Raw genomic sequence first — 27,977 nt, 5'->3', positions numbered from 1 at the left:
TGCATCACGTGACGTCTGTTTCTGATGACGAGGATCAGCTGATCACAGCTGGATCAGCTGTCAGTCGGTTTTAACAGCTGGAGAGACTTTAGAGAAGTTTGTGTCTGTTCACATGATCACTGTCCTAATAATAGTAACTAATAATACTAATAACTAATAAAGACACAGTGATCATCAGTGCCAGACTCGAGGTGTTGTCTCTCTGTAGTCTGTTAACAAACTGTGTTCTGTGGTATTTATACTGTGTTTTGTGGTATTTATACTGTGTTCTGTGGTATTTATACTGTGTTCTGTGGTATTTATACTGTGTTTTGTTTTTAATGCACAGGATCGATTTCTACTGACGGAATGCGATCGTCTTATTTATGAGTTATTTGCGTCTGTACGTTTTGAAGTTCAGATTGTGACGTCATCATTAAATAACTGAGAATATGATTATTGTTTCTCTTGAATACTGACATTAATGTATTAGGCTCCATGTTTCAGGTTAAACTTAAATTATATAACTCAAACACTCTGAATGATCAGCCTCACGTGACTGAATGAAATGATGATCAATGATGTAAAGATCTCTCTGACTTTAGTTGTTTCATAATAAAGTTATTGAGGGAAACACAAATCTTTCTAATAAATGAAGAAAGTTGTTTGTGGTTCTTTTGTTGTTCAGTCTACAATGAACATCTATTTAAACCAGACGGTGAATCAGAAAACATATCAAATATAAACTAGAGTTTAATCTGATCTGTCTTCACTCTGGTGTTGAACTCCAGCGATCAGCTGCAGCGTCCAATCACATCACTGATGAACAACGAGGGGGCGTGTCGGCCCTTAAAAGACTTCCTGGAGGTCTGTTCTCGTGGTTCCTCGCTCATGGCTCCTCGGAGATCCCTCCTCCCTCCTCACTCCTCCCTCCTCACTCCTCAAAACAGAAATGAGAGCTTTGGGACGGCCGTGAATATGGCGGCGCAGAACAACTTCCGGTTCAAGCGAGGAAATGACAATTAAGAGACTTGGGATGCACCCCATGATCCAGACTAAAGTCTTCTTCTCTGTTTTACACTAACGTAGATGTGTTTACTTTGTGAGAAACATCAAACACTGAGTTACAGTTAAAGTCAAAGTGTTTGTGACTCTAAAAGGAAGAGATTGTGGAAACAAACTGGAGCAACAGAACTCTGAGTGAACCGAGGTCCAAACAACAAAGAACGTTCTCCTCATGAAGTGCTGACTAACCCTCAGAGAAACACACAAACAGCTACTAAAGAGAGACGACACCATACAAACACTGAATATCTCTGTAGAAGAAACATCATCATGAGGATCAATACACGTTCATCTTTAATAACAAATCTGACTTTAACAGCTTCTGAACACATTTATTTAAATCTTCATATACAATGATGAATACAAAATGAAGCTCATGAATAAATAAGTGACGTTCAGGACAAAGATCCAAACGTGTTCATGACTTCATGCTGCTGCAAATGCAGACATGTTTGTGAAATATAAAAAAGTACATTTTCTCTGTTTTCTTATGAAATTCCAAAAAGTTTTTAGGATCCAACGTCATGAGACTCAACACTTTGAGTTCAGGGGAGATTTAAATGTGGTAAACTTAAGACGGGGCCCAGTGAGGAGGTGGAGCTAAGAGAAGGGCCCAGTGTGGAGCTAAGAGAAGGGCCCAGTGTGGAGGTGGAGCTAAGAGAAGGGCCCAGTGTGGAGGTGGAGCCAAGAGAAGGGCCCAGTGAGGAGGTGGAGCTAAGAGAAGGGCCCAGCGTGGAGCTAAGAGAAGGGCCCAGTGTGGAGCTAAGAGAAGGGCCCGGTGTGGAGCTAAGAGAAGGGCCCAGTGTGGAGCTAAGAGAAGGGCCCAGTGTGGAGGTGGAGCTAAGAGAAGGGCCCAGTGTGGAGCTAAGAGAAGGGCCCAGTGTGGAGGTGGAGCTAAGAGAAGGGCTCGGTGTGGAGCTAAGAGAAGGGCCCAGTGTGGAGCTAAGAGAAGGGCCCAGTGTGGAGGTGGAGCTAAGAGAAGGGCCCAGTGTGGAGCTAAGAGAAGGGCCCAGTGTGGAGGTGGAGCTAAGAGAAGGGCCCAGTGTGGAGCTAAGAGAAGGGCCCAGTGTGGAGGTGGAGCTAAGAGAAGGGCCCAGTGTGGAGCTAAGAGAAGGGCCCAGTGTGGAGGTGGAGCTAAGAGAAGGGCCCAGTGTGGAGCTAAGAGAAGGGCCCGGTGTGGAGCTAAGAGAAGGGCCCGGTGTGGAGCTAAGAGAAGGGCCCGGTGTGGAGCTAAGAGAAGGGCCCGGTGTGGAGCTAAGAGAAGGGCCCGGTGTGGAGCTAAGAGAAGGGCCCGGTGTGGAGCTAAGAGAAGGGCCCGGTGTGGAGCTAAGAGAAGGGCCCGGTGTGGAGGTGGAGCTAAGAGAAGGGCCCGGTGTGGAGCTAAGAGAAGGGCCCGGTGTGGAGCTAAGAGAAGGGCCCGGTGTGGAGGTGGAGCTAAGAGAAGGGCCCGGTGTGGAGCTAAGAGAAGGGCCCAGTGTGGAGGTGGAGCTAAGAGAAGGGCCCAGTGTGGAGCTAAGAGAAGGGCCCGGCGGCGGGCTCGGGGATGTTGGTGGCGTGCATGTCCCGCGTCATGTTGGACTTCTCTTTGAGCTTGGCCTGCAGCAGCGTGTGCTCCACGACGCCGATCCTCACGTCCATCTGAAGGATCTCCTGCTTCAACTTATTCAAACTCTGCTTGATCTTCACCACCGGAGCTGAAGGACGAACACAGACGAGACGGTCAGCACCAAACACGGACAAGCTGAACTCAAGACACACATGACTCAGTCATCACCTCCATCAGACATGCTGCTGCCCTTCTCCTCCATCTCCTGCTTCACCTTCTCCAGCTCCTCACTGATCTGAAACAGAAACACTGAAAAGCTCTCAAACTGTCTGCAGGTTAAACATTCACTCTCACCATTAATAACAGTTTAAATCCTCATGATTTCTGTTCATCATGTTTAGTCATCTGTCATTGTTACAAACAAACATTATTTCCCTCTTTAAGCTTTTATTTTTGCTACTCTGAACTATATTCATATCAACAGCACAACCCAATAATAATAACGTGCGTGTGTCATCTCGTATGCATTACTTCAGTACTTCAGTACGAGGTACTTGTACTTTCAGCAGTACTTTAGGGAGTGTAAAGGTGTAAAATAAAGAGTGTTTTCTGCTGAAACTCTAAAGACGTCTCTGACTCGACTGACGTGATGCGTTCACTGACCTCTGCCAGGACTCTGGTCCTCTCGGTCACTCCTCCACTGGCCTGCTGGTAGCGCTCCTTCGCCTGGTGGACAACACAGGATTTTGTACGCAGCATGAAATCAGGACCAGACAGCGTTCAGTTGTTGTTGTTGTTGTTGTTGTTTACCTCGCTGAGTTTGGCCTGAGCGCTGCGGTACTCCTGGATCAGATGCTCCAGCTGGTTGTTGATGTATTTCTCTCTGCTGCTCACCTTCTCCAGAGTCTTACCGATGTCCTCCTGCAGCTTGTCCAGGTAGCTCTGCAAGAGACACGAGAGGACACGAAAGGAGACACGAGAGGAGACATACGAGAGGAGACACGAGAGGAGACGAGACACACGAGAGGAGACACACGAGAGGAGACACGAGAGGAGACACGAGAGGAGACACGAGAGGACACACGAGAGGAGACACGAGAGGAGACACGAGAGGACACGAGAGGAGACACGAGAGGACACACGAGAGGAGACACGAGAGGAGACGAGACACACGAGAGGAGACACACGAGAGGAGACACGAGAGGAGACACGAGAGGAGACACGAGAGGACACGAGAGGAGACACGAGAGGACACGAGAGGAGACACGAGAGGACACACGAGAGGAGACACGAGAGGAGACACGAGAGGACACACGAGAGGAGACACACGAGAGGAGACACACGAGAGGAGACACGAGAGGAGACACACGAGAGGAGACACGAGAGGACACACGAGAGGACACACGAGAGGAGACACACGAGAGGAGACACGAGAGGACACACGAGAGGAGAGACAAGAGGAGACACGAGAGGAGACACGAGAGGAGACACACGAGGAGACACGAGAGGAGACACACGAGAGGACGTTATAAAAGGATGTTTTCAGGGTCTTTGAGGAGAATCCTGCTGTACGAGAACTTGTTCATTTCTGCTGTATTGCAGAAGACTAAAGTGTTAAAAAACAAGCGGGTTCTGAGGGATTCTTTCCTGGAAGACACTGAAGAAGTGAATCGTTCTTCAGGTGATCCACAGTGAAACACGATGCAGATACAAAAACAACTGAGCTGCAGAGAAACTCTAATCTGAGTGAATGCAGTGTCACATATTGTGTAGTTACACTCAGAAACAGCAGGTGGAGCCAGACACACATGGGTTAAACACTCATTCAACCGGGTCAGTGAACGCACCTTGGCCTCTTTGAGCGAGGACTTGATCCCGTCTCTGTGTTGATGCATCTGGTCCACGTGGATCCTCCAGTCCTGCAGACCGACACGCAGACCGGTTAGAAGCAAGTCAAAGCAGCAGCAACACAACAAGAGAGCATGCTGGGAAAACCACAGCGACGGTCTCAGTTTGTCCTCAGAGGTTGTCCTTTAAATCCTTCAGACTGCACGTTTAGAAAGACATTTGAAAGCTGATCCTGCACCAGGTCCAGAGGTGCACCTTGTTGTCGGTCCTGATGGTGACTTTGAGTTGAGGAAGGACTCGCTCCACCTCCAGGTTCCACTCTGACGCGTCAACCGTGGACTCCAGAATCTCGTCGGGTTTGGAGGACGGCTCCGCTTCCTGTCGAGAGAAACAACCCGATTCATCACAAAGCGTTGCAGAATGTTATTTGAGAGTCTTTGAACGCATCGTGTTCCCAGGTGGACTCACAGTGTGAGTGGTTCGTAGCTTCAGAGCCTCCAGGTCCATCACGTTCTCCTCGTCGTCGTCAGGCTCCTCCTGAGACAAACACACAAAGACCTTCACTCAGCTGAATCCATCAACACCAGTAAACACACGTATGTGTTGGTTAGCAGCTGAATAAGAAGTGGATTTGGTTAAATAAAGCCGGGACACCTACGATCATCTCCTCCTCCACTTTGCTGAGCGTGAGCTCTGCGTCGTCCTCCATCACAGACTCTTCTTCTGTGGTTTCTGTGGGGTAGTTTGGTCTGGAGGGAAGAAGAGGGACGAGAGGTCAAAAGATATACAGCGATGTTCCAGCAAAGACGGAGAGAAAGAAGATGTTAGCCAGTAAACACGAGCGTAAATAACCCTGATTTAAAACGCTTCTTTATCCTTTTATTTTAAATCACTGTGTTTTAGTGAGTAGCACTAAACTCCACAGGGCGCCTTTAAGACTCATCCTCCTTTAAGCTAAATATCAGAATGTGACCTGAAAAACCTCCAAAATCTGAACTTTGAGGAGGAACCCAGCAGGGGATCAAAAGTAACTAGTTATTATTTTTCGACTTGGGCAAAAAACGTCACGTGACGCTGTGTCGCGACAGCCAATCAGTGTTGAGATGCTCCTCCTGTCATCACTGATGTCGTTGAATCAGGAAACAAACACTGTATCCGTCTGTGTTCAGATCTCTACCTCATGTTAGTAGAGACCAAACTATGTGTATAAATGTGTAAACCGTACGGTACGAACAATGACCACGCTGACGTATTTACGCAGAGATGACGTTATGTTGAGTGTTGATGGAGCTGCTACAATGTTAGCTTAGCATAGCACCGATCGATCCGAGCTCCATTGAGAAAAACAAGTATTTTAAAAGTGATTTACTTGTCGTCTTGCGGAGAGAACTAACTAAACATGAATTCAAGCTTTTTACAAATCTTCATCATTACGTAGTTATTTCTGTATCCGTTTATTGCAGTTGAATCTCAGCAGAATCAGTTTATTTTGTGTTCACACTGCAGTGAACCAGCTAGACACAGTGAATAAACCTCCAGATGATGTTATGAACTCAGCAAGAAGGCGTTTAGTTTCTCTGGATATCTGGGACTTCCACAACGAGCACTAAGCAGCACTAGAGCTTATGTCTTCCATGGTTGATGGCGGAAATAAACGGCTTTCAGGCTGATAAGCCACGCCCCTTCTCCGGCGAGTCTAGCACAAATAACCACAGATGGCGCCCTGCGAGTAAACGGCTGCGTCTGGTGTGAACGCACCTTAAAGCAGAAGAAGAAAAGGAGAAATGTTTAGAGTACCTTCTGAAGGAGAAGCCCTTCCTCCTCAGAGCCTCCTCGGCCAGTCGGTCCAGCACCAAGCAGACGTGTTCTCCCGAACCCGACTTCAGTTTGGAGGGCGGGAAGTCCACCTTCACCCCCTGACGGACACATGACAAGACAAATGAGTCTTCTGACTGTAAATGAGTCTTCTGACTGTTCAACAGCAGCTGACGAATCCGTCTGAGTCGACCGAGTTAGAGGTCGGGATCAGAAATAACTTTATTCAGCGTTACATATTTCATTCAACTGATTTATTCTCTGTCGTCACAGAGCGTTCTGACAGCTTCATCAAGGATAAAAGGAAGTCTTTTGACCTTTTTAACACCTTTTTTTTATTCAGAGTTGCAAGAAGCCGATCCTCAATAAGTGGAAAATGAAAACCCAAAGTGAAAGCTGTCAGAAGGAGCGTCTGTGTGACTGTGTGACGTCTTTTATTGTGTGATGTTTGAGTTTTGTTCCTGAAAACATCAGAAACACTTCATTTGACTCGACTCTACAGAGATCGATCGGAGGTTTCAGCGTTACTCACGAAGGCCCTGAGCTCAGCGAGGATGTTGGAGACGGTGGCGTTGGGTTCGTCGTACTCCTGCGGCTCGGTGAACGGCCGCCCCGCCTCGTTGATGAGCCAGGCAGCGATGACGGTGAACATGAAGAACTGCTCGCCCGGGTTGGACGCCAGATACGGACTCGAGACAAAGTAATGTCTGACGGGGGATAAGAGGGGAGATCATTAGGCAGGTCATTTATATTGTCTTCCTGTGATGTAAGATGGTTTTAGAACTACACATATAACGGTTCTCATTATAATCATTACGTTACTGCTGGTCAACGTATTGCACCAGTTTAAGGTAGAAGTACATGATAGTGGAAGTTTTCCTCTACATTTATACCTGAGGATGTGATATTGTACTCATACTGTGATCCTTACTGTTAACCGTTTACGTGTTCTGACATTGTGTCTGATGGATGTTCCTAAACACACATGAATCAAACACCTCTGAGCTGTAACAGCTGTGTCACTGTGACGTCATGTTTCTCACCTGGAGAGATTCTTCATGTTGTGCTTCATCAGAACCTCCTCTTCGTAGTTCAGCACCTTTAACTTCTCCAGTAAAACCTCCATCACGACAAACACGTGGTGAGCAGCTCCAGGACCCGCGTCTTCTTCTCCTCTTCGACCGTCGTCCGCCATTATTATCCGTATTCTTCTTCTTCTTCTTCTTTATTAGAACACCGGTGTTTACGGCTAACTGGCGACGTTCAGCCGAACGCGTCCGTTGTTGTCATGGTTACTACAGCCGTTGGCTGAAAGTCACCAGTTAACCGGCTCGCGTGATACACCGTAACACCAGCTACCGTTTAAACGTTTAAATGATACAACAACCAAAAATCTATTATTTGGACTAACTTCCGGTCAACCTCACGTTAGCATTTGGTAGCTTGCTAGCTGGGTTGTTTGTTTGGCTTCCTCTCCGTTGTCAAGCAACCGAGAGCTAACGCTAGCTGGTTACGTAGCTAACGCTAGCTAACTGCCAGCGAAATTATGTTTTTAAAACTTATATTCAGGTATATTCAGGACTCCTCGTGGATTAAAAAGACTTTTTAATCAGTTTAAATGATATTTACACGCTACAAACTTACAGTGCGACAAGACTGTGGAAATTGCAGCGGTTAAGTCACCTAACGGGACTAGCTAAACTAGCTGTTAGCACTGCTATATTGTCAATATATTAGCGTCAATGGATTTCCGGTTTGGGGGTCTTCAGAATAAAAGCTTTCCGGTAGTTGTCAACGCTTTTCAAATTAATAGCTCATTAACCGATCGATATTACATTTTTCAAAGAGCAGGCGATCAAAACGTGTAATTATTTCGATACGTAAGCTTTCCCCATCTACAGAAGATGTTTAATAATCAACCTAAATATCAATTTTTAAGAGGCCATGAATAAAAAACACACTCCACAAAAAGTACAATAGTATAACAGTATATTTGTGTGTAGTGACTTATACATTTAATGCTACTGTAGACTTGAACATTTAAGTGGAAAACCTTTACCCCACTTTATATATCAAACAGCTATAAAGAAACAACTCACATTGTTAGATTGAATTACACCACTACATATATAAATATATAATGTTGAGGTAATAATTATCTTCCATTCAACCATTTTACATCTTTTAAATCCTGCTCATATTTTATTGCGCTTGTTAAAATAACCAAATAAATCAAAACCAAAGAATAAAACAGTGACACAACGCTGCGCTTTTACTTTGACACATTTAGATGTTATTTATGTTGTTTTAAAGGAAAAGAATGCTACATGTTTGCGTTGTGTTACAGAGAAGTGAGAGCTGATCAAGATAAATTCACCCTTCTTTTGACTGATAGATGCTCACACATCCTCTCCTCCACATACGTTACTTATCTAGTGAAGCATGACACACACAGTCATACACAGTGTATAATAATATATCCCCCCCCACACACACACACACACACACACTCCTGTGGTTGCAGTGGAGAGAGGGGGGTGTTTGTTTCATCTGCATGCTGCTCCCTGCCCGTCTGTGAACACACACAGGTGGAGCTCCCCGGTGGCTGCGTTTGATTGACAGCTCCTCGCTGATGACGCTCAGCGAGACGCGTCCGTCCCCGACAGCCTCGACTCACCGCCGGCTCTCAGCTGGAACACGGAGGAGTGGGTGTGATGCAGACATATGTATAAAGAAATATTCAGACATATGTTTGTTTACTGTCTTCCTCGGAGTCACACGTTTCAGACGCTGTGAGGCCTAGCTTAGCACACACACAGTCTGCGTGGTTCGCAAGAGAAAAGAGGTGAAAGGATGTCTTTATTCTGTTATAAACTTCATTTTAATGTCATTTCTGTCATGACTTTTCAACATTCAAGGATTCAAGGATAATTTAATGTCATTATGCAACACACAACGCACAATGAAAGCCAGTTGTAGCTCATATCTAACACAACAAGTGTACATGACCTGTAGTGTATTTTAAAAATTAGCATCATAATGAATGTTAATTAAAAACTCAACATGAGGGAAACATTGTCCATCATCTGTGACAGTGTTTGAGCACCAAACATCATGAAGCGAACACAGAGTCCTCCTCCTCTGGTCCACCAGAGTCCTGCTTGATCCTGGACCACCATGGATCCAGGTCTCTGAGGAGATGTGGGCTCAACAGTCACCGACCTCCCGCTGCTTTTCATCCTTCTTATTTTTCCTGCGACCGGGCACCAGACAGCCAGGAGCATGCTGGGTAGTGGAGTAGCCTTGGGTCCTTAGCTGGGTTAGCTTAGCATCCATCTGGGCTCTCCTCCCTCTCCTCTCTGCGGCGGTTTGGTGGCGTTTGGTCCGGCAGGTCTGTCTGGTTGGTCGGCTGCTCTTAATCCTCACACTTCATTGTGTTCTGTCAGATGTTATTAGTGATGAACAGGGAAATAATAAACACATAAAGACAGAAATGAAGCGAAATACAAGGCAGCTACCGGCCGCAGCGTGAACATGTGTTTCCAAACACAAGTGAAATCCTTTCCCTGCATCACATGTTGTTTGGTGGACTTAACGCTGAGATGTTGCTGGAGGCTTATCCTCCGACAGTGAGACGTGGACGAGTCAGCTGGAGACACAGTCGTGGGTCTACTGGGCAGATGGTTCGTCAGGAAGCCGTTCCAGAAAAATAATAATATAAATGAACAAAACATGGATACAAAAATAAAGATGAATGAATGTTGGAAGATTTCCATGTTGTTTAACGTCACCAAGAGAATTTAGCCCCAACACAAAGAGCATTTACATATTGGCTCACACCTGCCTTTCACATCCCAGCGAGCCGTCTGATTCATTATTAATATGAACACTTGTGCTGCAGCAGCTGTTAATGGATCTCCCCCAGACGCCTACATGAAACCCCAGACCCGAGCAAAGCCTTCACGCAACCTGCGGAGAAAGTAAAACCCGGTTCCTGGTGTGATTACAGGCAGACAGCGTGTCAAGCCATGTGGCCTGGCCTCCTCTTCCTCCCTCGGCTTGCCAGCGTCGGATGGAGAGGTAATTGGGAGGAGAGGCAGAGGTGGATCCACGGCTTCACCTGAGCGAAGGCGGTAATGAGTGCCGGCTGCCGGGAGGCCTTCGCCTGAGGGCCAGGAGGAAGCTCGTCAGCCCGGGAGCCTCATTCAGGAAGGCTATTTATGCCTCTTTGCTAAAAAATAACTGCAATCTGAGTCATTATTTCACTGGGTATTCTCTAAAAGGGTCGGTCGGTGACGTGTTTTCACGGTTCTGCAGCGTAAAGGTTAAAATGTTTTTCACGGTAATGAGGAGGAGTTCTCTAGCTAACCAGGCCGGTCTCATCCAGCATATACCTGATTCATGGATATCCCAGGAAATGATTTAGTGTGTTATTCACGTTATTATGAACGAGGACATTTAAAAACTGTAAAAGCGCACACAGGGTTCGAGGGAAGGGGAGGTGGACAGGTCCAACAGAAAGCAACCTTTCTCTGAGAGCACCTCGTCATGTTTTCTCCACTGGACGGGCATCTTAAAGTGCATCTCATCATGTTTTCTCCACTGGACGGGCATCTTAAAGTGCATCTCATCATGTTTTCTCCACTGGACGGGCATCTTAAAGTGCATCTCATCATGTTTTCTCCACTGGACGGGCATCTTAAAGTGCACCTCATCATGTTTTCTCCACTGGACGGGCATCTTAAAGTGCAGCTCATCATGTTTTCTCCACTGGACGGGCATCTTAAAGTGCATCTCATCATGTTTTCTCCACTGGACGGGCATCTTAAAGTGCACCTCATCATGTTTTCTCCACTGGACGGGCATCTTAAAGTGCAGCTCATCATGTTTTCTCCACTGGATGGGCATCTTAAAGTGCACCTCATCATGTTTTCTCCACTGGACGGGCATCTTAAAGTGCACCTCATCATGTTTTCTCCACTGGACGGGCATCCTAAGGAGCACCTCGTCATGTTTTCTCCACTGGAAGTGAAAGATTACCCCCCCCCTCCTTAAAGAAGCAGGATTTGAAGCTGTTAACTGCTGCTGTTCTGTGAGCACACGTGAGCTTCATCAGTATTCTACTTCCTCTGCCGTCGTGTCAGCGCTCATTTCCCTAACAGAAGCTGTCGGCTCTTTAAAACGCTGGATTTGTCATTTTGGAATGAAAACACGGTCTTCTTCACAGCTTGATGAGTCATTGTGGTCCCTGAAAAAAACAGAGTGACAGGAGAAGCGATTATAGATCCCACACACTGAGCGCTCCATTCACACGCACACACACACACACACACACACACACACACTCTGCAATGACAAGATTCCTACAGTCATGCAGTTTGAAGATGATGTGTCCGAGTGCTAAAGCAGAACTGTTTCAGTTTGTGTACGTAAAGGATAAAAGCAGTTTATGGGGACTTTGTAGTTTTGTCTACGACAGAAATATACAATATTGTGTATGATATTGATTCCTCTAGTTCAATGTCTGTAGTATTTCATGTGTATGTATTAGAATGTCATTGCCAATGCCTGCTTCACTTCATATAGTCCGTCTTAATCATCCATCACAGTTTACAGAACTTCCTGTTTAAACTTTGAGCAGCTAGCTCACAGTTCACCTGTTTATTTATCAGCAACAGTTCAGGTGACCACGAAATCAAAGAATCCCGTCACTGTGACACTGACAAGACAACAATGAATGAATCTCAGATAAATGCTTCAGAATTTCCTAAATTCGGAGGATGAAGACTAAATGAATCTGCTGCCTCCAGTCGCTCTGAGCTTCGAATGCTTCGTCTGTTCACATATTTCTTCCTCCTGTTGGAGAAGCTGAAACAAAGTCATTAAAGTAAGTAAGTAAGTCAAATGTATTTATAAAGAGCTTTTTACAGACATAAGTCACAAAGTGCTTCGGGCAGAACTACAAACATGAAAAACACAATGTGACCACAGGGCCAATAATTTACACAGACAATACAAAGTTAAAACATGGTTTAAAAGCAGCTCTGGGACATAGACGCCGGTCTAAAGAGGAGAGTTTTGAGCTGATTTCTGAATGCGTTCACAGAACCTGCACAGCGTAGCGGTGCAGCAGAGCATCCGCAGCATCGTAAGGCGAGTGCGTGGGACGGACAGAAGACCGGAAACGTTTAAAGCCCTCCAATCAGAGTGGGACAAATCCACAAAGGACGTGAAAGAGCGCGGTATGTTAAGATATATATATATATATACAATATATATGCAAAAACAGAAAAGACTCATCCAGCAGCGGGCAGGCGTTCAGAGCGAGTGACTATGCTGAGCGAGCGTTATTAAAAGTAACGCGGTACAAACAAACACAGGACCTTCACCAGGGAGACCGCTGTTTGTGTCCCGTGTGACGCCAAAAAGTGAACGTTAAATTTAAACCGGTTACGTAAAATGTTGTTACGGGACGCGACGTAAGAAAAGTCGGCTGAGTGTTATTTATTTACGCTAGTTACGTTTCGTTTTCTCAACTTGCAGCTTTGTTATTCACAAACGTCGTCATTCAGCGTTTCTCGTGGTTTGCAGAAACGTAGCTACAACACCAACATTATTTCTTGCGACCGGGTTGTTAAAGATGATTTAAAAAAAAGCAATGCAGTGCCCCTGGTATAATAAGCAGAGCTCCCCTCTAACTGTGGCATTTATCCACAAAGAGGGTAAACTGCCGGGGATCGAACCGCCGATACTCTGATTGAAGGACGGCCCTGCTCTCCACTTAGCCACAGTTGCCCGACTACAAGTTTAAAAAACTGAATATATAATGTGGAGGTGTGGAGTTGGAAAGAAGCTGTGGCCCGCTGCTCATCTCTGCTGCATTGTGGGTAATGCATGCATGGAATAAAAAAGACGATATCTCTTGCTGAGCTGCGTCGGTTTTAAAAACTGTCCATCGGGAGCTTTTTCCAGGACTCTTTGGCCTTAAACAAAGGATTATGTAAATGTCAGATGGCATGATGTTTCTGCATTTTGTTGCGGTTGCAACTTAGTAGAATAAATAAATGCGGTCTACTCTTCCAATGCTGACGCAGCACAAACACAGTTTTTCAATCTCTCTCTGTCTTCTGTACTTCGACTTCTTTTGTCAGTGTTTATTCGCTCTTCTTCTGTGGTCTTGTATCTGTCACAGCGGACAAAGAAGACACAGTCCTCCACCTCCGTACGAGCCACCGTCGGGGCTTTCACACAGATCATTCTAGAAAGACATTTCCTGGATTTGCAACCTGAAACTATTCAGGTCACAAAATCAAGTAGAAATTCAAAAGAAGTCGGAATCCAACTGCAACAAACACCCACAGAATGTAAATGTAAAGCTGTGAGAGTTCACACACGTTACGCTGCTGGAAGAAGAGATTTGACAAGTCAATCTGAAAACATCCGCAGGTTATTCAAGTGTTTCTGTCACAGAAGAAGAAGAAGAAGAAGTGTTCGGATGAAAAACGTCCTGATGGAGCCGTGGATCGGCAGACGGCGTCTCCTCCTTCCTCTGCACTGGAACCACCGGAGGCCGTTTCTCTTCTCCACAGATTGCTTGAAGAGCTCAATTGTGCTCAGCTAATGCATAACAAAACAGACGGCGCTGAATGCAATCACTCCGGAGCGGCGTCTCCATCTCTTCTCACGCCTCTCTCTCTGTGAAATAAATCTAAATTATGGTTTTTCTGGCTGCCAGCGCTGCCACGCGGGAGGAGAAACGCTGCAGAGCGACGCCGTTACGGCTCAGAATCACAGATCTGCCCGAACAAGGAGGGGACATTCATTCACGTCTTTTTCTAAAGGCTTTTCACGGGTGCAAGCCGTTAACGGCGAAGCACAGGTGGCTGTGACCAATATTTACGGAGGCGGTGTCGTCTTTCCAAGTTTCTCAAAGGTTATAAAAAAGCAGGAATTAAGGCGGAGCAGCTGACGACCTGCAGAGAGCCAATCAGAGTCTGCAGCTCGTTTACAGAAACATCATCACCTTGAACACAGACCAGGTGATTCAGAACTCTGTGCTACACTTCACGGTCCATGTCGGATGATGTTAACTGGTGACTGGTACCTAAACAGTTGGTAAATAATAAACAGATATTTAAATCGAGGACGCCTTCATGTTCTGTCGGTGTTTTCAACAGCGGATGCTGAGAGTCACCAGTTAACACGGTCACTGGTTAAACTGGAACACCGGCGGCGTCTACGGCTACGAGCTGTTAACCGTGTTGGCGACCAGTGGACTGTATTTTAAAAGTGACTAAAGTGAAACCTCTGAGTGTCTTCATGGTGTCTGACATTCTGTTCATGAACTCAGATGTCAGAGTTGATCGTCTAGTGACTTATAGTTGTAATCTCCTGTAAATACACGTTTATATCTGGACACTGATGTATTCTAACCACTAAACTGTCGCTTGGCTCGACGTTTCCGCTTGTTACATGCATTTAGTGTCTTTTCAAAATGAACTTCTAACATAGGTTTACGTATGCAACGTTAACTACTTGGTTGGGTTTAGGAAAAGACCTTCGTTTGGCTTAAAATAAGTATATTTGTGACCTAAATTAAGTCAGTTTGTTACGTAACGTGCGTTAGTTAAGTACGTATGTTAGGTAACAAAACACAGGACTTGGACGTCGGTCTGCTGGGTGAAATTCCTGTTTGTTTGTTTGACCGGTTCGACCTCCCCTCCTGTCTATAAACTGCAATTCCTTGTAACTTATTGGCCGTTTTATACACCGATGCTGATGCCAACAATAAGCTAATATCGGCCGATAAAGCTCTAGTTTCACTTTACATTCAGTAGAATTCAGTCCGACGATCGGATGGATTTCTGGCAGAAACTTTGGTCGTTCAACAGTCTGATTACCAACATGGCTGGACAGAGATATGTTTGATGTAAACACATATACATCTCACCAATCAGCTAATCAGACAGAGTACTTCCTGTGTTCATGTTGTTGATTAAATCATGTCGTTTTCCTTTCAGAATAAAGCTCTGTAACAGCAGACGCGTCTCTTTTCGTTCTCAGATTGCAGATCATGTGATTGATTCTCTCTCTTGATATCCAGTCAGACCTCGGAGCGTCTTCTGTCTTCCCTCATCTTCACAGGGTCGATGTTGCAGCTGGTCCGTTTGATTGGACTCTTTGAGGAAATAAGGGGCCCCGGTGTTTGTTTTAGGGCCAATAAATTCTCACTTGACAAACTGTCCGGCCACACGGAAGACGAGACGAACTGTAAATTCCCTCCCCGAGCGAAGCGGAATGATTGGCATTTCATTTAGACGCCGAAACCGCTGGCGGACGAACGCAATCTGCAGAAGTCTGCTGACTCAGTTGAGCGATCGTGTTTTGCTCGAGACAACATCCAAGTTTAGAGGTTTAATTTGAGCCGAATGAATGAGATGAGTGGAAGATAGCGACAGAGAGGGGAGACGGTCTGAGTCTCTGTGAGACACGAGATGTTAGTGGAAAGATAAGCAGAGGACCAAAGGGTCAGACCTGATGGAGAGGATCAGAATAACTAGTTATATAAACAATAATACTCATGAGTCCCACTGTACTGTCCTGTATTTAACTTAAAGATGTATGATTAAAAACCTTTTCAATAACATTGAATTTAAGCGTGAATTTTCTTTTTATTTGTTTCTCTAATCCTGATAATTAATGTTATTTGGTCTTATTTTTGCTCGTTAAAGTTTGTTATGTATGAAATCCACATGATCATTGACCAGAAAGGTTGAAGACGGCGATCAGATATTGTTGAGGAAATTGCAGTAAGCGCTCTGAAAAGGCTTTACAATAAGACAACCTCTACAAACAGCAGGCGACTGTTTATATTTCATGTTTTTCACCAGTGTGATATGAAAACGCGGTGCAGAAATACGGAGAAATCCGTGCATGACTATGCTAATTATTCGAGCTGCTGTGTTCCATTTTTTGTCAAATAAATTAAAATAAAATAAAAATCCTAAATACAGCTTGCATCCACTCCACATATAGTTCACTAAGTTTGAATTTACAGATTTACGTCCACTAATCACAATGATAGACGTTTAGGTCCAATTTGTCTCCTGAATATTTCCTGTTTACGAGTGATGTAATACATTTTAGTCGTATAAAACACAAACAACTACAGTTAAGTTTTAGTTTTTGTGTGTTTTTTGAGACAACATACGAGTTCATACAGGTTTTATGAGAACTTTATTTATAGAAAAACAAAAGGTTAAATGACAACACAGCTGTGTTTCACTGTAAAGCGTTAAAACTGGATCGAGATGATTGTAAAAATGACAACGAAACAACTGAGCTGTTCAAATCAAATCAACAAATAAACTATTAATCTACTGCATTAAATCCACCATCAACACAGGAAAATAATAAACACGTTGTGAAACAAAACAGAAGTTTTAAAGCGAAACAGGAAGTGCAGAATAAGATAATATAATATATATATAATATGAAAGCACTACATAAGCTAAACTTCTACTGAAAATATGAAGAGCATCTAAAGATCCTGATGAAAGCTGTGACCTCGGTGTGCTCACTACACTTCAAAAAGAAACTATGAATATAAAGCAGAAACAAATTCAGCAGCGCTCAAAAAAGCTTTGAAGCCGGCGACACCTCGTCTCAGACCGCCTTAAATCCTTCACTTTCAGAAGAGTAACCTCGGCCTAATGTCTGAAATGTGACGGATCCTCGTGAGCTTAAACTAGTTAAGACGGGACTGCGTTGCGATAAAGTTCATGCAAAGTTTTATCACCTGCTGCTCAATCAGACGTCAACAGGACAAAAGATTTTAGTCAAATCCTGCAAAACCTTCGTGGGAAAATGTGTTTAAAAGTGACGCAGCGGACATGTTGGATATTGTCTGGATGAATAGATTTAAGGGGGAAATTTAAGGAGTCGAGGAGGTTGAGAGACGTTCGATGCATTCACGTCAACGCTAACCTTTGAATTCATGTTTTCGTTGACATTTGGATAAAGTCCTCCTGGAAAGCAGCCGGTTCCAGACCTTTGAACCTTCGTCCACGTTATAAATTTACTTATGAGCCGGTTGGGGAAACAGCTGACTCATCAAAACTGGCCACTTCGTTTTATTCAATTAAACGTATTTAATTTGTTTTATTCTTTATTTCAATCTTGTGTCTATGTGCTCTATTTCATTTATAAATGGGCACTTTGAATTGCACTGTTGTGTAAAGACGCGACACAAATAAACTAACGAACTACATTCATGAGAAACGGTGACAGAAATATGGCGACTAAAGTGTGGATGGAGCTCTGAAGGTTTCTGTAAGACAGACAGGTAAAGTGGTATGTTTTGTGTTGGTGGACGTTCGGCTGCAGTGAAACAAAGCAGTTCATTCGGACTATCACTCTTTTATTTATGTAGCTGTAATTTAATGCTAATCTGCTAACCGCTAACCCGTATTCTAGCCCTCCATGACCAACTCTCTGCCCCCTGAACTTCTCAGCGTTTATGAAATGAATGCTGGGTAATGAAGTCCCAGACCTTGTTTAATCTCTACCTAAGCGATTCGCTGATGCTGCTTTCAAGCACGTCAGAGTTTATCTCCTTCCTGTCATGTTGCACACAGAAAGCAGTCTGACGTTGTTGTTGTTTCCTCTCCAGGCGTCTCAGAGACCAGCTGAGTCCTGCACCGACCAAATCTTTGTGTTTTTACCCCCCCCCTGTTTTAGCAGTATGTTCAATATTATATGTACATCCAGGTGAAAGATCAACATTCATCATCCTTTAGCAACCGATTCTTTTCCTTCCAGATAAACCTCACTGTGCACTGTGACCCCGGTTACCTGGTAGTTTGTTCTTAGTGCATTCACGTCACGGTGTTTAAATCATTTGATTGTTAAAACCTGTCAGCAGATAACATCTGACAGAGTAAAGTGACTTGAACCAACACCCTGATAATAGATTTTTTATAAATAACCAGTGTCGCATCTCGAGAACTTAAAAAATAAATAGTCCATCATCGATGTCGACCAATCACAGACCTTCTCTCTAAATCCTCAGCATTCACGTGCTTCCTCCATAGTCCCGCCTCCACTTTCGTGTCCGATCCGATCTACTTCCCGTAATCCTCTTCACCTATCCGGGTGGCGCCGGCCTCCTCCTCCACCGGCCCCTCCCTCTTGGTTTCCATTGCGACCTCGGTGTAAGCGACCGGCTTCTCCTCCTCCGGGGCCTGGTTGTGGGGCTCGGCCTCGGCCTCGGCCTCGGCGCCCTCCTGGCCCTCCGCGACGGCTCTCTCCTTCTTCAGCTTGATGCGGAAGGTCTCTTTGTTCGGCGCCTTCTTGGCGATGTTCTCCTTCAGCCGCTCGCCGGACTGCTTCAGCCGCTCGCCGGCCTGGTGCATCTTGTCCCTCCGCTCCGGCGGCATGACCTTCTCGCCCAGGTTGTGGAACTTGGTGCCCAGGTTGCCTTTGGTTTTGCTCATGTTCTCCTTGGAGAACGCGGCCTTCAGGGTCTCGGTGCTCTTCGCGACCGACTTCTTGAGTCGGGTGGCTCGCGAGGGGTCGGCCTCCTCCACGCTCAGGTACTCCTCGTCCGAGGAGAGGTCGAGGGGGACGTCGTAGGAGTCGGGCTCGACCTCCAGCCCGTCCAGGCCGGATCCTTTGGGAGACTTAGTGACGGCGACCGATGGGATCTCGGTGTCACCCTGCAGAGAAGAAGACAGACAGGACAGTCAGGACGACAGGTCTAGAGAGAGAGAGACAACCGAGACCGGAAGAGGAATAAAAACCACTAAACCATCAGACCCAGGCAAGCAACCCATTAATATCTCAAGGTCATCCTGGTCAATGTTGAAAATCATAGTTACTTGATGGTAAGATTGGATTTCGCATCAATGTGATGAAGATTAATTGCTCAGAATTTTAAGCCAAAAACAGACATTTGTGCCAGTTGATTTCACCACATCACAATTCAGAGGATAGATTTGCTATTTAACCCACTAAATAATAAAAGATTGTGTCTTAATTGAAAGCAGCAGTGTGGCTGAACCAGGCGTCAACCTCCAGTTCTGAAGAGAGAAGCCGAAGCTTCACGTGTTAAAGCTGCATTCTCTCTAGTGTCCACCAGGGGGCGACTCCTCTGGTTGTATAGAAGTCTATGAGAAAATGACTCTACTTCTCTCTTGATTTATTACCTCAGTAAACATTGTAAACATGAGTTTATGGTCTCAATCTCTAGTTTCAAGTCTTCTTCAATACAGCATGATGTTCATTTAGTAAATGATGGTCCATTTAGAGTCACACAGACCATAAAGCAGGATGCAGAGAGATGAAACTGATATTGGGTATCAGAAGATTTTTAAAAAGCCCAGTTTCCTCTGAATCTTCTTACTTATTGTGCATATAGGGAACACTTTAAAGTTTTGATCTCCCTGATATGTTAATGACATTCACTTCCACAAGGACCTCTCACCGTACCGGACTCAGAGATGAAACCGATACCCGTCTCCTCATCCGTCTCTTCTTTCCATTATAGAATAAATTACTAAGCTGCTCATTGATGCAGGACCAGATAGAAAACATGATATTCCTCTGAGAGAGTCTGTCAGACCTGCAGCCTCTGAAAACACTGGCATCTTCATGGGATCAAGTTTTTCTATTTTTACAGATGAGGAGAAACCGAGACTCTTTCAGACAGGAAGCTGCTGGCAGGAACAGAAGCTGGCCGCTAATAACAATGACACCATCTGGTTTGAGCAGTGGGACGATGTCGGTCGATCTCGACTATTGGATGGATTGTGAAGAAATGTGGTTCAGACATCCATGTTCCCGTCAGGATGATTTATAACTTTGATGATCCTCCGTCGTCATCAGGTCAAAATGTCAGTACTTTTATGGCTAAATACCATTTGGCATTCGTGTCTAATCGGCTTATTAGCAAATGTTAGCATAACATGCTAACATGCTAAACTAAGCAAAGTTTATAGTAACGTTAACGGCTAAACCATGCAGCAACCTCCGGTTCTGCCGACTGAAGCCGAGGCGGAAGTGCCTTAAAGCTGCATTCTCTCTAATGTCCACCAGGGGGCGACTCCTCTGGTTGTATAGAAGTCTATGAGAAAATGACTCTACTTCTCTCTTGATTTATTACCTCAGTAAACATTGTAAACATGAGTTTATGGTCTCAATCTCTAGTTTCAAGTCTTCTTCAATACAGCATGATGTTCATTTAGTAAATGATGGTCCATTTAGAGTCAAACAGACCATAAAGCAGGGGATGCTTTAGGGGCGGGGCTACACAGTGATTGACAGGTCTCTACAACTCTGCGTAAATATATTTTACAATGAACAATGAAATACAGCTTAAATGAGTGAACATCTCATCAATTTGGTCTCTCAACACAAAATATCGTACGAGACGACTATCTCAACAGACAAAAGTCACTTTTTAAATACAATCTAAAAAAACAAAAAAAGGAGGATTATCACGTTTCTTCATGTTTTTTGTTGGCCGACTCGGAACAAAACCGGCTCCACCTGCTGCGCCCTACAGGTGACTTTGGATGTGAAAGCCAATTAATCCTAATTAAAGCGCGACCGCCTGCAACGATCACACTCATTAATCAGGGAGGAGTCATCAGAGCGCGTCCAGACACCGTGAATGACACAATAATTACACCGGCGGGGGGATGTGGGTCGAGACAGGTATTAATAACCTCGGGGGGGAATGAAGACAAAAGAGAGAGAGAGAGAGAGAGAGAGAGAGAGAGAGAGACACAGACATTGTTACCACACACACACACACACAATCACCAAGGTTCCTAAATAATTCATATCAGTTTCAACAAAAGAAAGATTTTAAACCCTGAACACACCAGAAAATGTTTTACCAGTTAACAATTTTCTTCACGTTATGAAAACGTTAGAATATTATAACCTAATACATAGAGAAGTACTCACATTATTTACTGCAGTAAAAGTAGAAATACCACACTGAGAATACTCCACCATAAGTTAAACTCCTGCGTTAAAACGATAATAGTAAAAGTATTGATTGATGAGTAAAATGTTTTGTTGTTATATCTGATATATGTCTGTATGTTGCATTGTAACTCCTTTACATCCTGTTGGCTGGTTTATTCTACACCAATGCATCATATTCTATAAGGTCATTGTGTGTTTGCAGCAGCCATGTCGGATGTTATGTGATGTGAACTCTTGTTCTTGTATTTGTGCCTTCGGGCAGTTTGACTCACAAACTATGTCATCGCTCAGCTTCTCTCGTTTCCAAACAGCAGAAATATCACAAACTAAAACCCATTAGCGGCTCTGAAATGACACACTGTCCTCTAACGTCCAGTGTTGTGAACAACAGAGGAGGCCCCGGGTGTGAAACCGGCAGACATTTATCTTTTTCTTATTACTGCCCCGGCCGTCATTATTCAGCCGCTGGCGACGGCCCGCCTCTAACAAACCGCCTGTTGCTTCCTAAGTTAAATGACCGCATGCCCAAGCTCTATATTAGGAGATGAACGGAGGCCTCAGAATAACCGACAGCGCGTCCGTCATGAGGAAACTCGACACTGCGACTGTCTCCTCTTGCAGGCAGACTGAGCTCAGCCTGGACTCAGAGTACAGGATTACAAAGAGGTGGCAGGAACCAGACTCTGGGTCGGTAATCTGAGGGCCACCAATGCATTTCCTGAATCCTGTTACTGACTACCTTTACACGCACACGTTAACATTCCACTATTATTCTGACTATGACAATATAGCAAATTCTATATGATATCATATTGTGAATGGATCATGTTGAGAGTAAAAGATGTGTGATATGTGGATATTGTTCAGGTTCTAGAATCATTCTTAGACACGTATACAGCTCATTCACTATATATATATATACATACAGTATACATGTATATATACAGTATATACATGTATACAGCTCATTCACTATCAGTCTCTTTGCTGTTTACCAGCAGCTCTGTGTGTATGTATCTTTCAGGACCTTCGTCTCGCTCAGAGACGTAACCACATGTACCAACGTTTACCGCCAATGTTATCTGCGACCGTTTCACCGCGTTTAACAGCGTTAACCGCCACCGCGTAATAACATTAACCATGTGTTAGAACATTAACTGTTTCACAACGTTAACCACGTTAATTATGTTTGATAACCACATTCCAGCGTTAATAATGTTTAACAATGTTAACCATCCTCCAACGTTAACCACGTTACAACGATAACTATGTCTAACGTTAACTACGTTACAACGATAACCATGTTTAACGTTAACTACGTTAACCATGTGTTACAACGTTAACCACGTTACAATGATAACCATGTTTAACGTTAACTACGTTACAACGATAACCATGTCTAACGTTAACTACGTTAACCATGTGTTACAACGTTAACCACGTTACAATGATAACCATGTTTAACGTTAACTACGTTACAACGATAACCATGTCTAACGTTAACTACGTTACAACGATAACCATGTCTAACGTTAACTACATTAACCATATGTTACAACGTTAACTACGTTACAATGATAACCATGTCTAACGTTAACTACGTTACAACGATAACCATGTCTAACGTTAACTACATTAACCATATGTTACAACGTTAACTACGTTACAATGATAACCATGTTTAACGTTAACTACGTTACAACGATAACCATGTCTAACGTTAACTACATTAACCATATGTTACAACGTTAACTACGTTACAACGATAACCATGTCTAACGTTAACTACGTTACAACGATAACCATGTTTAACGTTAACTACGTTACAACGATAACCATGTCTAACGTTAACTACGTTAACCATGTGTTACAACGTTAACCACGTTACAACGATAACCATGTCTAACGTTAACTACGTTAACCATGTGTTACAACGTTAACCACGTTACAACAATAACCACGTTTAACGTTAACTACGTTGACCATGGTTAACGTTAACCACCTCTATCTAATTACATTAACAACTTTCTACCGCCACCATTTAATAATGTTAAACGTATCAAGATACGACTTGTTCCCTCCAAGAAGTCCATTATTCCTACTTTGCTATATCTTATAACATTGTTTTAGTTTGTCTGGCATTATTATATTTTGATTTCATCTTCCATAATCTTGAGGTGTTTTAAAGGGCGGTCCTTGCAGCAGCAGGTCAGGATGATTGACGCCCTCTCCCTCTCTATATGTTGACCCCCGTGATAAGCTGCCATGTCAGACCCTGATTCTGGTTGACAGCAGTTTATAGCGCGTCCCCGCTGGCAGTGAGGCTGAATGCTGTGGGCCCAGAATAGGTCTCTCTGTCACGAATCCACAGCAGCTGTTAGCAGCACATAGCGTCCCCGATACTATTCTGATGTCTGTACGTTAACGAGGACAAGATCGCGCTCGAATACCGACTGCTGGATGTATATCTGCCGTTATAAATACGACTGTCTCTGATCTTCAACATCACGAGGGGTTTGCTTTAGTTTTTAAAAGCTTTTCCAACTAGATGAGAAGAATTTGTGAGAAACCTGAAGGAAAATGTCACTTACATTTGTAAATGTAAAGCTGACAGATACAAACTATGAGCTTTTAGTGTTGTAAGTAGAGAACCGAGACTTTAAACGGGAGTTTTTAGTATTTTGGTCCTCCAGTCACCGAGTCCCTTGATATTTACCTTGAATTCTCTTTATTTACCCATTGATAATGATGTGAAAGCACTCAAACTAACAAAATAACATAAAAACCATCTCCTGAATTATACTTCAAAAGAAAGTAAAAGTAAAATTATTGAGAAATTCAGCGATATCTTTGAAGCTATTTGTTTTTAACCCTCAACAACATCTTGAATCCTGGAGATAAAAACTCCCATATTTTGAACATTTTAGGCTGTTTTTACTTATTTCAACCTACTTAATCTATTCAGAATTCATTACAGTAACCAATTTGGTTATTGTAAGGGGCCGTTTAACTGTACAACTCAATAAGTCATTGCAATATCACAGAACAATTATTAACTGTCCAAATTAGGATATTCTGTTGTTGTTAAGCCAGTTAGGATTCTCATTTCTTCAAATCAATAATTTGTGTCACACATGTACAGTAATTTGCTCTCAATTAAGGAAAATTGTGTTCCCGAAATAATAAATTAATCAAATTATTTTCCTCCTTCGCTATAAACCGCTTGGATTTATCTTTGCATTGTTTTTATGGGAAAACGTAAAAACACAGCGAGCACAATTCAGCACTATAAACAACCAACATGTGAACACTGGACGATTATCCTTCTCCAGGTTTGATGTCAGTTAGTTGAGATTGATTTAACACAAGTGTGAGCAAAATATCATCTGAAATATTAAAGCTATTAAAACAAAGTTTTGACTCTCTGCAAGACAAGACTTCAACATTTGAGTAAAACCGCAGTTTTTATCGTGCTCTAGCCAAACGGATTTGTAATTAATTAAACTGCTTCAGATTAATTGTCATGTAGAAAAGCCTCCGGACTCAATGGGTTAGAAAGTAAGTAGAGAAAAACTTCTTCTGTTGATCATCCGACCAGCTGCATCCACAGAAAACCCCCCAGCACTTTAACGCCGTTATAAAGACATCTCTTCAACGCCTCCTCAATCAACACAAGTGCCCCAAAAGTATTCTCACTGTCTTTGCACTTTTAAAGGACGTATCATGTGTCTTCTTTGGAGACGAGACGCCTCGTTAGGTTTAGTTTTCAACGAGATGACTCAACAGGAATATTTGTTCGAGCAAACGTTGATTTTTTTCAGGCACTCAAAGGGTTGTGTTCAGTGGAGTGTTTCAGATTAACGATAACGAGTGAATCATCCTGTTTTTCACATGACCTGATTAAGGTGGAGGAGACATTGGCCCTCTCAACATAACGAGGATGCTTTTCTATAAATTGTCTCCTCAGCGTTGAACTTAAGGCACCCTTCATTTCCTCGCTGCGTCCGCCGCTTAATGAACTGAGTCAGACGTCGTTTCCGCTAAGATCTCGCTGCTTGGCACTTGAGTTTTGCCGCCTGAGGGAATGAATCTACTTCATTTTTTATTCTTAACTTAATTACGCTCCAGTTCCTCGGAAACGGTAACCTGTAAAAAAACTATTTCAATTCTCCATCAGCTGCTCACTGTGAGCGACGGTTTCCTGATAAAACACACAACTTTCTGCCAAAGTTAACAGACTATCGTAGTTATTTCACAGTGAAGAGTTCAGTTGTGCCACTGAGTTGAAGGGGGTGGGGCTTAGTTTGACAAAGATGACGTCATGTACTTCCGTGCACCAATCAGGATTTAGCATCATGGGAATCAGTTTGTCTTCTTCTGTTGCCAGGCGACCGTTGATCTCTTCATAAACCAAACTTTAACATTGATTGTCGTGTATTTCATGATTTATATTTAACATTATCAAGAAAACCGCAACATTGCAAAACATATTTTCACTTTATGGAAATTGTAACATAATTGTAACTAAAACATTTATGAGTTGATTTGATGGTTACTGAACCTTTAAACTTGTGGCTCCGGAAAACAAAGCTTTGTCTACTTTATACCAGGTTACACATGTTCAACAAAGATTCCAATCATTTCATTTATACTTTTTAGGGGCCGGAAAATGTGAAATCATCCAGTAATTCACAAGCAAAATAACAAATATATATAAATATCAGCTGCTAACTTGCCAAACTTTTGAATAAGTTTATCTTGTTGGAATTTACTGGATTATCAGGTGACTACTCCATATTCATATATTTGCTGATGATTTACTCTCTCTTGTACTTCATGTTTTTGCTTATTTAGTTTTTCAATGTGTAATAACGACCATTTGTCTCCTTGTGAGGTTATCGTGGAATAATAAAAAGTCCGACCAAACCCAACATTTTTCAATTTACATCATGAGAAAACTCACATTTGCAACACTGAACCCCACAAAAATATTTTACTCGATGGATGACTTGCTGTTAACCGATCTGAGAACTTGGTCCCTCCAGTTTGTTACCACTGGTCACATCCTCACTCTGATCTCTGCCATTTAGAAACGCACAAATACAAACCATCTTGACTTTTATCCAGCCCAGTATGACGGCAGTTTGGGAAATAGGCACGAAATGTAATCGTTTTGTCTGGAATTGTCTGTTTTTTTCATGTCACTCAGGACAAAAAGAATTAACCTAAACCTAACTGTTGGTTTCTTTGCCTAAACCTAACTGTTTGTGTTGTTGTCTAAAGCTAACTGTTGGTTTTGTTGTCTAAACCTAACTGTTGGTGTTGTTTAAACCTAACTGTTGGTTTTGTTGCCTAAACCTAACTGTTTGTGTTGTTGTCTAAAGCTAACTGTTGGTTTTGTTGTCTAAACCTAACTGTTGGTTTTGTTGCCTAAACCTAACTGTTGGTAGTTATTTTAAGGCCAACACAGATTTGTTTAACATAATGTCGTCTGAGGACTTCTGAGGGACATGAAAAACATCAATTGTGTCCCTGTCCACAAATCCAATAGGTTGCATTTCGTGATTATTTCACAAACTGCAGTCAGACTGTGTTGCATTCAGAACACTTGCTCTTGCTTACCTGGTAGATGACAACGCGGAACTTGTTGCGGGTGAGCAGCTCGTCCTGCGTGGTTTCAACCTTCTTGACGCGAACGTTCTGCTTCTCCACGCGCGCCCGCACCTCCTTGACGTTGGCGCTGACCTTGCGGGTCTTCTGCAGGAGCTTCTCCACCGTGCCGCTGGTGTCGGTGTGGTCCTTGGCCAGTTTCATGACGTCGCCCTGGATGGTCTTGATGTTGCTCTCCAGGTCCAGCTGACGCTCCTCCATGCGCTGCTGGCAGGACTGGACGTTGTCGATGATGCCGGCCACGCGCTCCAGCAGAGACAAGATGGTCAGGGCACTGATGGGGTTCCCGGCCTCGTCCTCCACCCCGACGATCTCCAGCTTCTCCTGGACGCCCGCCGTGCGATACTTGTGCTGATCCATTGCAGGGGGAAGATCTCTCACTTCGAATTTGAACGGTCGAACGGTCGAAGATGTGTGGTTTAGTTTGGGTGAAGGAGACCAGGACCAGTAAAGTTACCAGCAGGGAGACCGGAGAGAGTCAACACCCAACCGCAGTGACCCAAACTCAGGTCTGGGGACGGGAAGAAGGGGAAACTCCACCTACACTTCTTAAAAAAGGCTTCAGGATCCAAAGCGGAACCTGAATTCAGCCCTCATCGGGATGTGGGCCAGGCAGTCAACTCAGATGGGAGCGGCAATGCTCACACGAACCAACCCCCAGCTAAAAATAAGAACTCTTTGTAAGGCGACACTGGGACATATTGGGAAGATGCAAAGCAGAGGATGATGGAAATCCCCGTCCAAGTCATGCTCTGCTTTGTCAGATCGATTCATAATTTTCCGTTATTTGCATATGTTCACGCTAACAGCTGCGATTTCATGTACATCAACAGCAGCCTAGGAGTAATTCTGCAGCTTCGCGGTGACAAATGCAAAGAAGCCACAGTTGTCTGGTCTGATTACACAGTGCTGGCATGTTTTTTTGGGGGGGATTAAACATTGCAGCAGCTGCCCTTTTTACTTTCCCATGGGCAGCAGAGTCCAAACATTGACTGCGACTGAGATCTGAAGCTCTTTATAGAGGCGACTGACGGAGTGTCAACGTGACACTGTTTTAGCA

General features: G+C 43.8%; 2 protein-coding genes across 2 annotated transcripts; both read right to left on the bottom strand.

The window, feature by feature from the left end:
• Positions 1-2,320: 2,320 nt before the first annotated feature.
• On the bottom strand, positions 2,321-7,811 carry ift57 (intraflagellar transport 57 homolog (Chlamydomonas)). Its single transcript, XM_079173963.1, has 11 exons — positions 7,297-7,811; positions 6,786-6,960; positions 6,236-6,354; positions 5,097-5,187; positions 4,907-4,975; positions 4,694-4,816; positions 4,438-4,509; positions 3,401-3,532; positions 3,254-3,316; positions 2,819-2,885; positions 2,321-2,738 (listed from the first exon to the last, which is right to left on the bottom strand). The coding sequence occupies exons 1-11, from the start codon at positions 7,446-7,448 to the stop codon at positions 2,557-2,559; spliced, it is 1,245 nt and encodes a 414-aa protein (XP_079030089.1). The 5' UTR covers positions 7,449-7,811; the 3' UTR covers positions 2,321-2,556.
• An 8,661-nt stretch (positions 7,812-16,472) lies between these two features.
• On the bottom strand, positions 16,473-27,427 carry cavin4a (caveolae associated protein 4a). The gene is made up of 2 exons (XM_079173965.1): positions 26,870-27,427; positions 16,473-18,969 (listed from the first exon to the last, which is right to left on the bottom strand). Exons 1-2 carry the CDS (start codon positions 27,275-27,277, stop codon positions 18,376-18,378), a joined length of 1,002 nt encoding a protein of 333 aa, XP_079030091.1. The 5' UTR covers positions 27,278-27,427; the 3' UTR covers positions 16,473-18,375.
• Between the last annotated feature and the right edge of the window lie 550 nt (positions 27,428-27,977).

Source organism: Pholis gunnellus (assembly GCF_910591455.1).
Source record: "Pholis gunnellus genome assembly, chromosome: 14".
NCBI lineage: Eukaryota > Metazoa > Chordata > Actinopteri > Perciformes > Pholidae > Pholis > Pholis gunnellus.
This window is presented reverse-complemented; position numbering and strand designations above follow the sequence as displayed.

Excerpts from the sequence above, each read along its gene's own strand:
- ift57 (XM_079173963.1), bottom strand. The coding sequence starts at position 7,448 with ATGGCGGACGACGGTCGAAGAGGAGAAGAAGACGCGGGTCCTGGAGCT. Across the intron at positions 6,961-7,296 it reads AACATGAAGAATCTCTCCAG|ACATTACTTTGTCTCGAGTC; the intron begins GTGAGAAACATG and ends ATCCCCCGTCAG. Across the intron at positions 4,817-4,906 it reads AGCTACGAACCACTCACACT|GAAGCGGAGCCGTCCTCCAA; the intron begins GTGAGTCCACCT and ends TTCTCTCGACAG.
- cavin4a (XM_079173965.1), bottom strand. The coding sequence starts at position 27,277 with ATGGATCAGCACAAGTATCGCACGGCGGGCGTCCAGGAGAAGCTGGAG. Across the intron at positions 18,970-26,869 it reads TCCGCGTTGTCATCTACCAG|GGTGACACCGAGATCCCATC; the intron begins GTAAGCAAGAGC and ends TCTTCTCTGCAG.